Below are 18,077 nucleotides of genomic sequence, written 5' to 3' on the forward strand. Positions count from 1 at the left end.
CCCGCCCCTGCAGTCATTGTCGAAGTGTCCTTGGGCAAGGCACTGAACCCCGAGTTGCCCCCGGTGCTGCGCATCGGAGTGTGAATGTGTGTGAATGTTTATCTGATGAGCAGGTGGCACCTTGTACGGCAGCCCCAGCCACAGTGTATGAATGTGTGTGAATGGTGAATGTTCCCTGTAGATGTAAAAGCGCTTTGAGCAGTTGTTAAGACTGGAAAAGCGCTATATAAATACAGCACATTTACATTTACATATAAAGTGTCAGAGCCTGAGACAAGAAAAAACTGGAAAGATGCTTATTGTCTAGACAACAGTTGCTGATACAGACACCAGCCGAGTATGATGAGCACTGGAGTCTTCTCAGTGTTTTCCCTCCCTGTTCACGGACATGTTTACGTTTTTAAAGCATGTTGATGAAGGGGTGGTGCATCCTGCCAGTCCACGTCAGACGTTTCAGGCCTACTTTTCTCTCTTAGACCCAAAATGATCCAGTTTCAAACCAGGTTAGGCAACCAAAGTGTATGCATTTCCTTCTGAGAAATCCAATGGCATGTGGTCGTATCTGCATCTGATCAGAGTATGTGATGTATCTGCAACTGGCCACAACATTTATGCTTGCGCATGCAGTACATATAATTCTGTTCCTAAACCTTCCATCAATACAATTTCCACTTTAAAGGAAAACCTATCTTCAGCAGATTTCACATGGGCAAGTTTATTTTTCTTGTTTAATGAAATTTATAAAATGTCTAATGTTCACAATGTTCCCGGTTTATTCTAACCAGGATCCTACGCTTTATTCCCCAAAGAATTTTAACAATCTTTCTGTTATCAAGGTGGTATACTTGTGGTGTTTTTTAAAATAATTTCTTTATATACCATCCAATGATGTAACTTCACCATATTGCAATTGTAAGTTTTCTTTCTCTTGTAAAGTCTGAGAAGATTTGAGAAATATAAAGTATATTGTATCAGAGTCACGCGATGCATTTCATTTTGTTGGACAGCTACAGCTGCAACTGTAAGCACGCTGGGTTTAGGTCTTTAAAGGTATATCTGCTAACCGGGCCAGGCTGTCAAACTGGCCAGCTGATGACAACACACGGGCCAAAACCCAGACATTCCATCACGGAACGGAAATTTCAAAAGGAGAAAAATACAGCTATTAGTATTGTAGTCAGAAAAGATAGTATTTCAACTTGGCATGTTTCCATACTATCTGACAACACATTGGGTTCATTTTTTTTAAATTAAATACAGTAAATATAATAAAAATTTACAGAAGAGGATTAGGGCCACTGGTGAAAATGTATTTCTGACTTTATTCTTAGATTTCTGACTTTAAACATACTAGTACAGAACATTTATGTTCTGCAGTGGCCCTAATCATTTTCCGTACAAATTGGACCTTTAACATGTGCATCTCACTCAGTGAATTTAATTTAGAAAACAAACACATTTTTACAAACTGCACATGCAGCTAACTTGCACTGGATCAACACCACGTTAACACAGTGGGCTGATTGGATTTCTCTCGTTTAACTGTGGCCGGGTGTTTTCCCACCCATCCTACTTGTGTAAGAACAGTTCAGAATTAACAAAGTTCTGATAAATAACATGTTAAACTTTCATTTAGTTCAGAAACTAGTTTTAGTCTAGTTGTTTTTAAGTTACGTTTTTTAAACTTTTATTAGTTAGTTCACTACAAACTGTGAACTTATCGGTTACATATCATCCACGCAGTGACGCATACAAATGTGAGGATGTTGCTCCTGTATGGGAATGTGTATCTTCTTCCCTTTCCATTGAAAATAAATCAACCAAAAAAAGCATTGTGTTCTTTCTTCTCAACTATAATGAATGAATGAGCTGCTACAAGCCAACAACAGGTAGGAACAGGACATAATGTGTTTCTCTTTATTTGCTATAAAAATAAAATTGGTCTAAGTTCTCAATTTAAAAATGTACCAGGGAAAGGACACCGTGAGCCCCGGCCCTGTACGGAGAGCAAGGGACTGCAGAGGATTCAGACATCTGGAAGAACCAAATTAGAAACGGTGCATTTGAATGCACCCTCTAGAATGTGATCACATCGGTCATTTTAAAAGAACTTCACCACCTTAAAGTTAAGCATGTGACTCACACTATTCCTCGCTCTTTGGAGTTAGTGTGAATACTTGGTGCTAAAGCTGAACCGCTATTGTTGGATTTTTGAAATTTCTCAAATCTCTTTTGAAAACCAACCTTAAATTATGATACGTACGAATTGTTTTGGTGCTTGCGTTTAGCAAAATCTTAGGTTACATATGATTCAAATAGTAATACAGATTTTAAATACAATTTTGTAATATTGTGTTTTGAGTAGTTTGTTTTGTCAGACATTGTGTGGGTACGCTGGTGCGTCTTTCATCTTCAGAGGGTTGATTTTTCCTTCATCCCAATAGTCGCGCTGTGGAGAGAACACCTTCCTGTCAACAGCTTGAAGCTCCTCAAATCGATCAATGGTGGATGATGCCAAGTGCAGAGAGACAAGCCATGGCACCAGTACAAAATAAAAATAAAATTAAAAGGAACAATGGAAGTTCCAAAAATGTTTGTCAGGCCTCAAGGATAGGCACAATGTGTTCTGGTGAGAAACATTTAATATAAACATAACTGTTTACAAGAAAACTTCACATGGAAACTTTATGTGCTGTACTTGCATGACAGGGTGTATGTAAATGTGCTGACAGAGGACAAGATAAAGGAAGAGAAAGGGTGAAAAGTTCCTTAAATAAAACATCAAAAAGGCCTCAGAGTTACATTGATATACATATAAATCACCCAACTTGAGATTTCACCAAACACGTACACTTAAGGGCATAGCAGAGAGAGAAACTAAACAAAAGAATATACAATCAACCCCTATACCTAAGTCTGTATTTAAAGTCGTCAGAGATATGCTACATTAGGACACAGAGTTCCAGATCAACTGTATCTGGAAGGAAGTATTTGTATGTGCATTTTCCTAAATACAACTTAAACTTGTGTGATAGACAGACTTATGATTAACTCTTAATCTCATTTGACAAGTTGTAGAGTTGCACTTGTTCTCACACAGTGTACTATGTGTTTTTTAGTGTTAGCATGGGCCTAATCAGGCTTCTCTCAATAGATTCTATCAGACAGTCTGAGGTACATGCCCAACACCGGGTGAGGCAGCAGATAGAAAGCTCCCGGTTTTTGCACATGAGGTTTGGCTCAGTCAGGAAGATTTAGAGTGAAGCAGCTGTACACACTGAAGTCTGACCTCCTGTGCACCTCACCAAACCAATTCTGTAAATGTAGTAAGCAGAAAGAAAAACATCCAGCTACTACAGCCGGACCAGTACATTCACTTTAGTGTGTTGCCACTAACAAGGGGTTTTGTTTTTGCTTTATATTTTAGTAAGTTGAGTTTTTGTTGTGACTGTACCTTTACAAACTGTCACAGTTGTAGATGCGTTGGGCCACATGGCTCTGTGGTAGGCACATTGCTACATACTGTTTAGTATATATAAGAACAATTAACTCCTCTTGAACCAGTTCCATTCCGCTCACACAGCTTTTGTGGGGACAGATTTTTGTTCCTTTCATAACAAAGAGACAGGTAAATCACGTAAAAGATCTAAATGGAAGTAAAAGAGCATCACCTGATTTTACCTCGCCTCAACAAAGAACAAGAGTTGAGAGGTCAATGGTTCAAGTGCTGTAGTTTAATTCATCCAGTGAGAAGAGGCAGGTGGGGAGGATGACTGGATGAACAGACAGAGACAGACAGACAGACAGACAGACAGATGAGAAACCAGGAATGCCCTCACGCCAGCACCCTGGCCCACCGGGCGCTCTCAACCAACTGACATGTACTCATGTACATGGAACGGCGAGGAGCTCACGAGCATCTGAGAGAATTGACTAAAAAGAGTAAGAGTGGGCAAGTAAATGGATGATTAAACAAAAATATATAACTGATTGAATGAATCAGTCAATGAGTGACCTAATTAACAAATTAACCAATTGTCCCCCCGAGCGGCTTGGCAATCACCGCGGCCTCTTGCGCGTGACGAATATGAGAACCCTGCGGATGGCAATGAGGCGGTCCTTGAGGGAGGTCATGGCCAGGATGGTGAGCTGGGCTCGATTCTCCAACGGAAGGACAGCGAGCATCCACCAGTACCAGGCCGGACCACTGGGGCTGCCCTGCAGGAGAGAAAAGATATATACGGTTAATCTCTGTGTATCTATCGCTGCTCACAGTTAAGTTGCTTAAGAAAGGGTGTGTGGACATTCTGGACAATCTTTCTTGAACATATTTAAAGGAAAATCTGATTTCAGTGGCTAGAGCACTTACAATTTTTTTTCTTCTAAGCGCTCAGCTTTTTATGAGAGACTACCTTCAAACAGGGGGTGGCGAGGTTGATTATTGGGTTAAGATATAAGAAAAAACTACCATCAACAGAATAGTGTTTTGTGGCTCTTGCGCACCTTTCCGTTTATTTTTCATTTGCACAGCCAGGGCTGTGTATTAAATTTAGATATTTTTTTCCACCGCACACAAAAAATAGAGAGCTGAGTGACCGTGAGAAACATTCACTGAATTTGACTAGATGTGTCTTAGATTCACTTCCTATACCTTTGACCTGCAAATGGGCATCTTATTTCATCATGTATTTATGTTTAACTCTGTAGCGATCATGGTAAACGTGGTGAAAGTGGGCACCACAGGGGTTTGCTGACCTGTGGGTCGGGGTCTTTGCTGGGAAGGTGTCCAAAGTGGCTGACGATCTGGCTCTTCATGTTGTCTTTCAGGGAGGTGAACCAGTTGTTGGCCTGCTCGTACACAGAGTCGTGCAGCTTCAGAAGTTCCTCCAGCGCCTCCCCCTCCATCTGATAGGAGATGATAGGATAGAGAGGTGACTTCTTATTGTTTTTGTTTGTTTTATTTATTACAAAAACCTCAACCTGTCTAAAAAGATTTTGATTCTAAGAAAAGAATTGAAGCATACATCAGTCCCACATTGCCAGACCCTCCTCCACTACGCTGTAGAAGAGGGTCTGGCTAGTTCACACAGCATTCTGGGATGGGAGCAAAAAGGGCTTTTGTTTATTGGCATTTCTTTAAACCAATCCCAATCGTCATGGGCGGCACACGGAGCACCAGGGCCTCTGCAAAAAAGCCTTGGGGAGGAACTTGTTTTGGTGGAACATGTGTACGTTCAAAGGTTGTTTTAGTTGTGCAACAGAAAACTCAGATTGGACAGATAGTTGTCTGGATTTACCCTGGAGAGATCTGAGGACCAGTTAACAATAGTCCTCAGAAATCCACCAGAGTTTAAAATACCAACACAAAAAAAGCGGAAGGTACATCCAGCCAAAATTAAAGTTATCATGCAGAATTTCCGGCGGCACCTGAACTATCCCAAAAGTAGAACGTTGTGGATATAGACTAGGCATATATTAATTAACATCAGTAAACCTATGTTTACCTATGTGTGAGTAGTGCAGAGAGAGAGAGAATTTTTCCCTCTTTGGGAAGAGTGAATTTGCCAGTGGCACAGAAAGGGGAACTCAGGATTGCTCTAATGGCAGCAGCATGATGGGAAGTGTCTGGAATGACAAGCACTAACAGACAACCCACCCACGCAAAGACCTTCTCAGCCCACCTTCTGATCTTCCAGGTACTCTATCTTGGCAGTGTTGTAGCCGTCTCTCTGACCGTGGCTGAGGACCTTGAACCGCGACACGCCAATGGTGTCGACCACTGAACGACCGTCAGGAAAGAACTTCACATCTCGCACCTGAAAGACAGTTTATCTTGTATTTACACTGGTAAAATACCTGTTATTTGACTGCATACAGCAAAGTAGTACTATCCTGTCCCGAGTCTAGAAACACTCACCTCCAGCATGCAGCCATAGTCAGCAAAGCCTTTGATCTCATCAGCTATGCACATGCCAAACTGCTTGGTACCCGTCTCCATGGAGCGGCGAATCATGAGCCGGTAGCGCGGCTCAAACACGTGCAGTGGACAGGGGATGGTGGGGAAGGCCATGGTGCACACAAAGATGGGAACTTCCTGGTTCAAGCTACAAGAGAGACAGTAACGTTGAGCATGTGTTTGTGTGTATCTGGATGTTTTAGAAATCAAACACTACACAATTCTGTCTGGGAGTCCAACTTTATATAGCAAATATTGCCCTACCAAATTGAATTCATTATTGTAATTACCAAATATTTTGCCATTTTAAATGTTGATACCAAAACCTGTTAACACTTTAAAATACACATTAGCTAACATGTTTTTTGTACAGGTTAAATATGTAAGGGTTTTACTGTTACAATTTCAAAAATAACTTCTGAACATAATTCTGATCCTGTGCCTAGTGTATTCAGATATATAGCAATTCAACTTTTTCAGTATGCATGGGTTTGCATGTGTGTTAAATTTACTTGGACAGCTCCTTCATCTCCTCTTCATGGATTTTCTTCCTCTCCGCCAGCTCGTCTCCCAGGTAACGCTGTAGCACTTCCTCCATCAGCAGGGTCTTATTGTAACCCCTGGTGGCCAGATACTGCAATGCCAACACACAAATACAATGAGTGGGGGGGGGGGGGTATTACCACTTCTCAATAAAGTGGTAATATCCTTTTATAAACTACGGGTATTTGCATATTTGACTACAGAAAACGTTTGTGTACCTCAGACAGATTCTCCTTGCAAAGAGGGCAGTTGGAGTTGTGGTCCAGGCAGCGCTCCAGACATTTGAGGCAGAAGGTGTGTCCGCAGGGTGTGGCCACCGGCTCATAGAACAATCTGGAGAACAGACAGGAGAACAAATGACGAAAAGCACACAGCCACACCTAAAATGCCGCACTCTCTAACACTGGCGGTTAGCCATTGCTATCATGGCTACATGTATCACATGGACGGAGGGCAGTCACCTCATGCAGAGTGAACACTCCATATCTCCACTGTCCAACAACTCAGCAGGAAACGTCCTCCCTTCACACACTGCGCCCGTCTTAAGTGTGTTCTGCTCATCTGTACAAAACATCACGTCATCACATTTGTAAAATGTAAATGGACTGTATTTATGTGTCATTTTGAGCCTTGACTTCTCAAAGCGCTTTTACTTAAGGTGCCCACATCAGATAAACATTCACACACCGATTGCGCACGGTTCAGTGTCTTGCCCAAGACCCTTCGTGATGGGACTGCAGGGCCAGGGATCAAACCACCAACCTTCCGATTGGTAGGCAACCACTCACCACCTGAACCACAGCTGCCCCTTAAGTTTGGGGTATTTATTATCAACAGAGCAGAGAGGGCAGAAACTTTGCAAAAGCGTGAAACATGCCCAGGCATCCAAATGCGATATTCAGGTAATTTTCAGCTCATGACACACGCGCACGCATGCACACGCACGCACACACACACACACACACTGCTAACTTCCACTTAGTTTTGTTGAAGTGAAGATTGGGCTTTGTCAGTAGTTGTTAAAAACATTTAGGTGAATCATACTGTGATCAAACAAACATATCATGTCATTTTACAAAATTCAGTTGTACACAATCATTATTATTGTAATTATTGTAGTTTTAAAGTAATGTGCAATAGTGGATAGTCCTTTGCATTGAACTTTACCATGACTATATTAAATACATAATATGTTAGTGGCTTTGTTCATGGGCTTCTCAAAATACTGATACTGATATTTCCCACTTTACTCCAAAATGTAACTTTACTCCGGGATGTGTGCACTAACATTGAATGCAATGATTTATTTTACTGATAAGATTAAAATGATGCACGAGTTGATAAATAAAAAAATAAAAACAAATCAGTCAATTTAATAATTCTATCACCCATTAATAATGATTAAAAAACAGACTTAAGGGGGAAATGGCAACCAATCAGTGACACCAATGAAAGCAAATTTATTTAGACTTTATGCAAAGTAGAGACAATATAAAGTAATTCATACTAATATATATCATATTCAGAGAAAATTGTAATTTTCCCCACTGGGGGTCAATAAAAAAGCATTACATTAAATAAAGATTACCAGGTCTGAGCAGTTTGGAGGGGGGGTTGAAGATTGCTGAGGCTCCATAACCACTGTGTTTCCTCTTGAGGCCACCAGGGGGTGCTGGCAGTGCAGCCAGAAAGCTGGCCAGGCTATTGGTGCGGCCCTCCTCTGCAGCATGTTCAGATTTACCAGGAGACTGAGCAGAGAGTCTTAAGGATGAGTCGTCCACTGGAGCGCTTTTAGTCACACTAAACACAGAGTCCTGGACACACAGATGGACAGAGAAATTAGTCCGCCTGTCAGAGCTGGACAATTCTGAAAGGTTGATCTTTTTTTGACAGCCACACTCCTGACAGCAGTGGTGAAAGTAAACTCAACAAGCTGTGCTCTAATAAGATAATCCTTCTCCTCATTGTGTAATTGATTTCAATGACATTACATAAAACATATATTTCATTATTATAAAATATATTCATTATGTTCTGATGGTCCTCAAAGCATTAGGATAATATTTCCGTTCTCACAGATGTTTTCATTGGTCTCGGTGCGTATGGTGTGTTATAGCGTTTTTTTCGATCCCTAGCAATGACAACACAGTGAATATGGACAATTCTCTCTGACCAATCAGTAGTCTACAGGTTTTCACGTCACCTTTTGGTATTGCCTCAGCTTGCTTTGAACCTTGACTGAGGTAATAGGGACTTTCTTTTTTATAATGGAAAATCAAAAAAGGCGAGTATGGTAGGTATTACGTAATGGGAAAACGCCATGAGCTTGTGTGCAGTAACCTGTGAGGAGGATCCAGGTGTCTGTGTGAGTGGCCTCAGGGACCTGAGCAAGGCAGGGGGTTTGATGAGGCGGGTGGCCACTGGCCCCTGCAGTGGGTGCAGCGGAGTTGGCATCTCGCTATTCTCAAACACAGAAGAGAACACATCGCTGAGGACCTGCAGATGAAACAAGAGAAATCGGATTAATGTTCACAATACACATAGATAGTAGGGATGTAACAGTATGAAAACTTTACCTCAGGTTTATAGAGAGTGAAATATCACGGCTTTTGGTATTATCGCAATATTTTTTTAAAAAGTGTATTGAATGCCTTTAGCTGCAACTTTTTTCCTGCACATTCTGCAGACAGTATAACTATCTTCAATCAAGTGTCATTTGGCTTTCTTATAAAAACTAAAATATGGCCATGCATCTGACTTAGTCCTCTTAGGTCTTAAACGTTCAGAGTGCGGTCATCTCCTCCTTCCGCTATGATTACAACTTCAAGAAACGAACGTTGCAGGCTACGCAGACGGCTGCGCTGCAACTTCAGGAGGCTTGGATGAAGCTGGAAAGGATTAAACACACGGTTTCCCAACCGTGGTAATCCACCATGATTATGGTATTTTAAATGAAAACACTACTTGTTAACGTCAAGAATTTTTTTGTGGTTTACTGGTACACCGGTAATTGTTACATAGATAAGTAGAAGTAAATAGGGACATTTGTTTTTCATGTCCATGACATGAATGACTTGCATGTGTCTACACGTCATCGTGTACGCCTGTTTTTAAAACCAGATATTGAAAAATGTTACGCTTAAGGATGAATAAATTAGGATTTTGTTTTTTTACAATTCGAATTCAAAAGGAGCTTCTCTTACCTTCTGAGCCTCCAGTTTTACTTTGGTCCAGTTGGGCTTTAGCGCCACACACACAAAGTATTCCTGCAATGCCTCATCAGTCCGGCCTGCTTCAATCAGGGCCATGGCTTTCAGATAGTGAGCCTGAAATAAACAAGTGTGATTTACACGTATTTTCTTCTACACGCAAAAACAAAAAGAGACTCAATGTTGCAATCTGTTCTTATCGAAAGGTGTTTTAATAGGCTGATCAGTATCTCTATTATTGCATTTTTATATAAAATGTTATCATACACCACCTTGAAAACAAACTTCCCTCGTTAAGCTAGATGTTTTGAAAATCTGCAGTAAGTTTGAAGAGTATTATCCACAACAGCTTTAGTACCAACTCATAATGCACGGCAGTTCATATGTAGACAGGGGGTCATTTGCAAGAAAGATAAGAATTGTTTTCACAATCTGTCGGTCTTCACTTGTGTTGTGTTCACAGGCTTCTGCTACAGTATATCTTTTTCTACAATATATTATATATCACAACTACTAAATGAAAAAGTCTAATGCAAAATATAGGTGGAACACTGACTATAAAATAGTTATTTGCAAAAAAGATTTTTTTTGTCAAATTTATTTGGGAAAGATTAATGCATATCTCCACCATAATAAACAGCTTCTTTGCATTTCACATTTTTCTGTTCATTTTTTTTTGTTTAGTGTTATAGTCTGAGCTGTCCCGTCTACTGTTAACCACATGGGACAGTGTTGTTTGGCAGCAATAAATAAAACAACTTTCTGATGCTGATGACCATAAGATCGTAGTGAAGATTAGTTTCTAAAAGATTATTTTGAGTCACATGTATTTATTTTTCCCAGCAGATCCATTTCAAACCTGTGTCTCACCTTTGTCCAGAGAGGTTTTGTCCTACAGAGACTGTTTGCATCCTGCAGTGCCGGACTGAAGTTCTTCATCTCCATGTGCAACTCAGCCCGCTGACACAGCAGTCTGCCTGAAGAGGGCACTGTAGACCACAGGAAAAACAGACACACACCATCAGGTCAGTGTGTAGGCCTACAGGGGATGGATGGTTTTTCTAAGTCTAGCAGAAGTAGGGCAAAAGTGAAACTTGTGGCTGGAGACCAATTTGACGTGTAAGAACACACTGTAAAAGGTAAATTATGTAGTGATAAAAACCTTTCAACATTAGTTGTGTCAGAGCACAATAACGAGTCTGTTTTTGTTTTACAATAGTCACTGCATGGCCAGGTTTGTGTAGAAAAATGGTACACTACTATAATGATCCTTACAAAAACAAATACTTAAACCAGCCAGGGACTTTGATTAGGCTACATGGGATTAGTTCAAAGCATAATAGTGTGTATTTAATAAACACATTTGTGAAGACTATTCAAAATAGCCCAAATCTACGACGTCACATTGTCCATTTCTTTTACTGTCTATGAGTATGAAGGCTAGGATTGGGTACTTTTCGCATTTGAACCAATACTAGTCCTGATGTGGGTACCTGAAATTCTGTTCCTGGTACCCAAAGGTACTTTTTTTTCCTCTGTACTTTCCCCCCTTAAAATTTTCAGTTGTACAAATAATTCCAAACACAGATACTTAAAACACTATGTTATTTATTTAGAATACGTAAGTCCCTTTGTAACACACGTTTGTCACGGAAGTAAAGACTGGACAATAGAGCTGTTTGGAGCAGTTTGTGAACTGTGTTTTCTCTGGAAGATAGTAAGTCCCTTTTGGGTGGACTTTTGTAAACCTATAACGTGCACATAAAGATATACAACACAATAAAGGACAGGGAAAAAGTCAAAAAATATAATGTGAGCACTTTAAACACCACAGCCTGCCTGGGTATTGTTGACCATGTCCATCCCTTTATGACTGAAGTGTGCCCATCTTCTAATGGCTACTTTCCAAAGCTGAAATCATCTCAAACTGGTTTCTTGAACATGATAATGACTTAATTGTACTCAAATGGCCTCCACAGTCACCAGATCTCAATCCATTAGAGCACCTTTGGGATGTGCTGGTGGGACGGGAGACTTGCATCATGGACATGGAGCTGACATATCTTCAGCAACTGCTTGATGTCAATATGTAATAGGTGCTTGCATCGCTAAAGTCTAGCAAAATACAAATCCAATTTTTCACTTTACAAAGTTTAAAACAGCACAGTACTCTGCCTGGCGTCTCAACTGCACCTTGCAGGTACACTATGATGGGAAGTCTAAACTGTCAGGCTCGGGACAGCTGACTCACAAGCAAGAACAACACTGGTAGGAATTACCCTTTACTGTAACGTGATTGTGGCACTGCATTAGGTCAACTAAGCTCACACTGGATGTGCTTTACCAGAGAAGGTGGATGGACATTTTTATTGCTTCTCACCAAAGAGACACAGGCAAGATATTAGGCAATAGGAGTGAAAAATGTGGTAGAACCAGAAACAACAGTGACAAGGAGGTAACAGAGCTCAACAGGGGCAATTGTTGGTACTAGGGAATTATAGTGCGCAACAGCAACGTCTGATAGGTGGAGCGCCACGTTAAAATGGAAATGTTAACCGCTCCGCAAACCTACACTAGTGAGCTGCTCCTTCTCAAGTCTATAACTGTTTTTACACAGTATTGTACCTTTAAAATTTTTCCATTTTGAAAGTTTGTTTAGCTGCAAATCAAAGGTTTTATGAACACGATTTATCTCATAATACAAGCATTTTCTGACATGTCATTGCGCAAATTGAATGGGGAAAATTACTTCTGGACACAGAGCTGTTGAAAAAGTTACCTGTTGAGCTCTACCAACAGCAGATAACAATGTTGTCCTCCAATTGTTCCGGCCTTAGTTGCGTGACCTTGCAAAACAAACTGCAACTTCTCCCTCAGTACCCATTAGGGCTGGGCGGTAATACAGTGTACCGGGTCTTAAAAATAGCAACGGCATCAGTTTCAATACTGTCATTAAAAAAAATGCAATTCACTTATATAGGAGACAAGGATTAAATATCAAGTGTAATATATAATAATATAAATATAATTTATTGTTTTCATCACATGACAGTGGTGAGGAGAAAGAAAGGGGGGAGGGGGGGGGGGGGGGGGGGGGGGGGGGGAGTATGGCAAGCAGACATCCAAGTGACCTGGTCTCGAAGAAGAACACGACAATGGCAGTTTGGCAACATATCGGATTCCGACCTTATGAGAAGGGAGAGGTGGGAAATACTGACGAGCCAATTTGTAAATTGTGAAATAATAAATGTGACAGCGAGAAATGGAAACGCCTCTAATCTAAGGTCGCATCTCCAAAACAACCACCCACTCACTGCTGGAGGATGCAGTTGGCCCAAAGTTCACTCAGTGCAACAGTTTCAATACCGATGCAGGACCAGCAACAACAACTAGGTCCACGGCCAGTTATATGCAGCCAACGATCATGGGGGCCTTCGGGGAAAACAACAAAGTACAAAAGGGACGGTGTCCGTTGGAAAACCTGTACTGATGTAGTGACCAAATACTTTGTGAAGGAAATGGTCTCTTTCCACACGGTGTTGAAAAAAAAGTCCTTTAAAAAGGACACCCTAATGGTCCTAGATGGCAAATACGAGCTGCCTGGACGGAAACATTTTTCACAAACAGCCGTCCCACATTTATATAATAAAGTTAGAGACAAGGTTCAAGTGGTGCTGTCAGAGGCAGACAGTTTGTAAATAACAACTGACATGTGGTTGTCAGTAAACATATATGTCCCTGACTGTCCACACTACACCTGAGTGGATACTTCAATCGAAATGCCTCCAAACAACATGTTATCCTGGGAGTCATCCGGGGGACAATCTTGCTGCTGTGCTCTGAGCTGCACTTCAGGACTGGCAACTCGACGAGAAAAACTTGCATTGCATTGGCCGTGGATTAACTGCTTTGGTCACAATCTAACGTGGCGGTCACAAATGCATTGTATAACCAAGGCAAAAAAAACTAAAAAAATATCAAGTGCGCCCTTAGACTATGCTGTAATATTGTCGGGGCCTTTGCAGACAGCTGGCAAAGTAAGCGTAAACTCCACAAGATTGGTAAGCATAAATTTGTATCTGGATCTGTTAAGGTTAGAGGACGTAACTAAAAATAGAATGGAATAATATACATTAATGGACTTATTTATTCATTAATTAATTTAAGTCTATTCTGTCCATCATCGACAGGACTTCGCAACTCGCTGGGGCTCCAAACTGGCAATGGTGGAGTTCATCCTCAAGCAGGGCCAAGCGATCAGACACGTTCTGTCTAATGACAGAAGGAGCAGCCTGTCCCCGACCTGGCAGGAAATGGACGTCTTAATAGCTTTTTGCGACGCACTGAAACCAGTCGCTGACTTCACAGATATTTTTTTCAAGAGAAAATGTTGTGACCAGTTCCTCTATCCTCCCCATACTCCAGCTCTGCAGAGACAATGTGTTCGCTGTGTCAGAAAACGACTTCCAGCTAACAAAGTCAATGGAGTCTAACAAAGCTGGAGGCCAAGTATGTGTAATGTGCTGCCGGGCGTTTGCCACAGATGTCGCGAGTGGCACATTCAATTCCAATTCCAAACATGACTACAAATTATCAAGTTGTTATACCTTTACAGAAAGTGAAGAAAATGAATATTTGCATTTCTCTTTACAAACTCATACATTTACTGTATAAACTGAAAAATGTCTCAAGAGTTTTCTTTACTTTAAAACAAATAATAGCAGTTCCTCGGGGCGATGTCTGGAACAATCCATTTTGCGGAGTGTTTCAGTGTAAAATGCACTAAAACCAGCATGCACAACATTTGCGTCCTTCCTTTCTTCCACAACACTGCTGTTCTTTTGAACATGTCTTTCAATTACACAGAATGAGCAGCATGCATGTCATGACTTTCATGGCTGCATGACATGGGTTTCGACTGCAACACTTACCAGTAAATTATTTGCCATGTAGAAATATCACTTCTACCGAAAATTATGATTTAAAAGGTTAGTGATGTTGGACTGCTATTATTTTTGAGCACAACTCTATCTGTTGACATCATGAGCCAAATACACTCCTCTTACATCACAGAGCCCACAAGGCTTCCTGCTGCCTTCCTGTAGCCTCCTGATTTGTTGGAACAACATTGATTGGCAGTGACAAAGCTGTGAAGGCACCCTTTCCTCCCGTCACCCATAGTCCTTCACAAAACAGAAGGCATGAATCAATATTGATCTGGGGAGAGAAATATCTGAAGATGTGTCATTCTAACACTGAAAATGACAGACTGAAATTGATCTTGTTTTTTCTTTACACTTTTCATCTCCAGTTCAATCAATTTCTTAAAATGTGAACACCTAAGTAGGCCAGCTGTGCAAGCACCTCGTTTCACCCATTAAGCTATTTAAGTAAAAGGGGAAATTGTTTTTAATGATGTCTGATTTGGCAGTCCGATGTGGAAAGAGGTCGGTTCAAATTTCTGCGGATTCAAACTGGCCACGTGACATTTGCTGTTATGTTATCCAACACATCATAAACTGCCAGCTTATGAAACACCAAAAGTAATGGGAGGGGTGGGGGCTTAAATCCAACACAATCTGCCACAGCTAAGGAATATATATTAATGCGGTACGTAAGCATTATCCATATAAATGCAATATTTTATTACCAAATTGCAAAGTGGCTAGTATATGACCAGAGAGTGTTCCCCATATTTGCTCTAAGGAAACACTACAGCACTGAGGGGGGGGAATTGAAAATATGATATAAATGCGCCATTGGAAAGAAGTAGATCAGTATGTGTGCTGCTTAGGTAACGAAGTCCGGTGCGTCATATAACGTCTGATCTCAGAGCAGTCTAGAGAGGTAGGAGTGGCGCCACTTATCGGTGACACAGGAACGCTGCACCGAAAAAAGTAGGTCACCTGTACATAACACTAAAGTTTGGATGAGAACTTCCCACAATTAACAAAGACAAGAAAATATAAAACGTATTTTGTTTAGTACATGAAGGCTGTGCCATCTTACCTAGTTCCACCGCTGCGTTGTACTTCTCCAAAGCATCAGAGAGGTTCTGATTTTTCCACAAAACCTCTCCTTCGAGCCAGAATTTCCTAGATTTGCTTTCTGTTGCAAACAGTTTATCCAGTAAGCTGCTGAGAACAACGTTTAATCTCCGTTCGTTAAGCGGACCATCTTTTTTGTTCAATTGTTGCTTGCAGTGTATGCACTCTTTGACAGAGTTGTTCTCCAAGCACCGTTTGCAGAAAGTGTGTCCGCACTCCACGGTTGTGGGCTCGTGGAGCAGGCCTTTGCAGAGGCGACAGGAAAACAAGTCCAGTGTTTCATCCTCTTTACAATCTCCATCACTTTCAACCCCATCTTCCCCGCTGCTGCTATGACCATGCCCGGTTAACCTCCAGGGGATGCCCAGTTCTTTTTCACAGAGAGTCCGGGCGATGGTTTCCACCAAGAGGGAAAGTTCCTCCGGGCGCAGTTTGCCCAGGTTTGCCGCTGCGCAGTACGAGTCCAGCGCCTCGGATATCCGCCCGGCTCGGCACAGACAGTCGGCCTTTCTTAGACATAAGCCCCTGTCGGTCTGCTGGAGGTCTGCGAGCTGGGAGCTGTAGATCTCCGCAGCCAGGTTAAAGTCCCCAGCCCGGTTGGCCTCCTCTGCCACCTCCAGCATTTCGGGGCAGATCCCCACAGCCCCAGGGTTGGAGAGCGGGTGGACGAACAGCTCGCCCTGGTGAGACCTGATTCCCGTCTCCATATTCTTCCTTCACAGGGAAAATCGACTACTTAAGCGACGGCGAAGAGGTTCACTGCTGCCCGACTATCACGGCTAGTCACTGGAAGTGGGTTAGGACTTAAATCATACGACCTCAATCCAGATAAAACAGGACGTCTGTGTAACATTGCTGGTCCGTGTGGGATGAGGTATCCCTAAACCTGGCTTCTAGGAGTTAAGAAGGTCGGCGTTACGTACTAAGCTTTGAGTCCGTCGTTCCGCTTTTACCCTTCCACTTTACACCACGGAGGCGGTCAGATTAAGTTTTTCGGCTAAGGTTACAGACTTTCCAGATAGTGTCTTTTTTTAAGAGAACGCAATAAAATATAAATTATTCTTCAACATTTTTTTGTTCAGTCGAGAGGCGGTGGGTACGGTCATATGTAAGCAAGAAGCTTCATTCCCATTTGGTCTATCGTGCCAACTCAGCGTTAATATACTATATCTACTCAACAAAGTTTAGGTTTTTAAATAGTTGATAATACGTTGGAGTCTATATTTAAGCTACTGACCTACACGCCCGTCTTTGCATCAGTCCAGTCCACATCAGCCAATTGGCTGTTTTTATGTAAGAGAGCCCGAAGCACTAGCTAAAGCCGAGAGCTAGCTAGCTAGCTAGCCAACGTTCAGCGTGTTAACTAACTAACACCGCTCGTCGAACTCCACAAACTCTCTACAACCCGATGCCCACAAACCCTGTATATTATAACAGATCCGAATGTCATGTCTTTCTCTTCAAAAGCGAGAAATATCGTATGAAAATAAAGCAATTGCTGGGGAACTCCATTTGGGTCGCTACTCGGCTAAGGTTCAGCAGCTAAAGGTTGTTGCTTCTTTGGATTTCACGTACTTTTTCGCGGAAGCAAGCGTAGGGCGTCACGAGACGCTCGAAGCGGGCTCCTATTGGCTCGTTTAGTGGCTCACTTATATAACGCAAATATATTGTATAAACTCTCACAGACAACAGTGGATGACTATCTGTGGGTTTCATCCAAAACAATGGGGTTGGGTTTTAAACAAGGTTTCACACGTGGTAGGCTATCACAATAAGATGCCTTCAGGTAAAATAAGTATAATTGCATTCTGTTTGTTTAGCTAAATTATCAATCTGTCCCTACCCAGGCTGTGGGATTCAATGTGTATGATTTATGTAAGCAGTGTGTACAAAGTGCTGCCACAAGGGACTAAACACAGTGTGCTGCTCTCAAGATTGGTTTGCAATGATTTATTCCTCCACACGTAAAATAAAACTAGTACTGCAGTTACCAAATGTATAATTACTTTGTGTCGATATAAGTTCGTTAGTGCGGCGGTCAACAGAAAGGTTTTCTTCCAGGCTCACCCCCTCTCTGTCCAAGCCCCCAAATAAACAGGTGAACAAGTGAAGCAAACTAATATGTTATCGCTTCCGCTCAAGCCGCGATGAACACGCCCACCATAATAATAATAAATGAGAATATTAATGAGACCATAAACAACATACAGTAGGCCTGTGCTTCCTGCCCAGTGTTTCATGTCTGTTTTGGAGTTGTTAAATGAGTGTTGAATGGTTAAAATCTATAAATAAATGAAAAAAGTAGCCTGGTTATTCTACACT

At 41.6% G+C, this 18,077-nt stretch overlaps 1 protein-coding gene across 1 annotated transcript; it reads right to left on the reverse strand.

Annotated features, from left to right (window-relative positions):
• Positions 1-2,622: 2,622 nt before the first annotated feature.
• Positions 2,623-17,345, reverse strand: LOC117952816 (LON peptidase N-terminal domain and RING finger protein 2-like). The gene is made up of 12 exons (XM_034885373.1): positions 15,718-17,345; positions 10,579-10,697; positions 9,703-9,825; positions 8,840-8,995; positions 8,088-8,313; positions 6,961-7,060; positions 6,718-6,832; positions 6,469-6,590; positions 5,918-6,104; positions 5,682-5,816; positions 4,756-4,905; positions 2,623-4,218 (listed from the first exon to the last, which is right to left on the reverse strand). Exons 1-12 carry the CDS (start codon positions 16,460-16,462, stop codon positions 4,060-4,062), a joined length of 2,337 nt encoding a protein of 778 aa, XP_034741264.1. The 5' UTR covers positions 16,463-17,345; the 3' UTR covers positions 2,623-4,059.
• Between the last annotated feature and the right edge of the window lie 732 nt (positions 17,346-18,077).

The sequence above is a fragment of the Etheostoma cragini genome, chromosome 11 (genome assembly GCF_013103735.1).
Source record: "Etheostoma cragini isolate CJK2018 chromosome 11, CSU_Ecrag_1.0, whole genome shotgun sequence".
Lineage (NCBI taxonomy): Eukaryota > Metazoa > Chordata > Actinopteri > Perciformes > Percidae > Etheostoma > Etheostoma cragini.

Coding starts and splice junctions, on each gene's coding strand:
- LOC117952816 (XM_034885373.1), bottom strand. CDS start 16,462: ATGGAGACGGGAATCAGGTCTCACCAGGGCGAGCTGTTCGTCCACCCG. Junction 8,996..9,702: donor TAAAACTGGAGGCTCAGAAG/GTAAGAGAAGCT, acceptor TTTCATCTGCAG/GTCCTCAGCGATGTGTTCTC. Junction 7,061..8,087: donor CTCCAAACTGCTCAGACCTG/GTAATCTTTATT, acceptor TGTTTTGTACAG/ATGAGCAGAACACACTTAAG.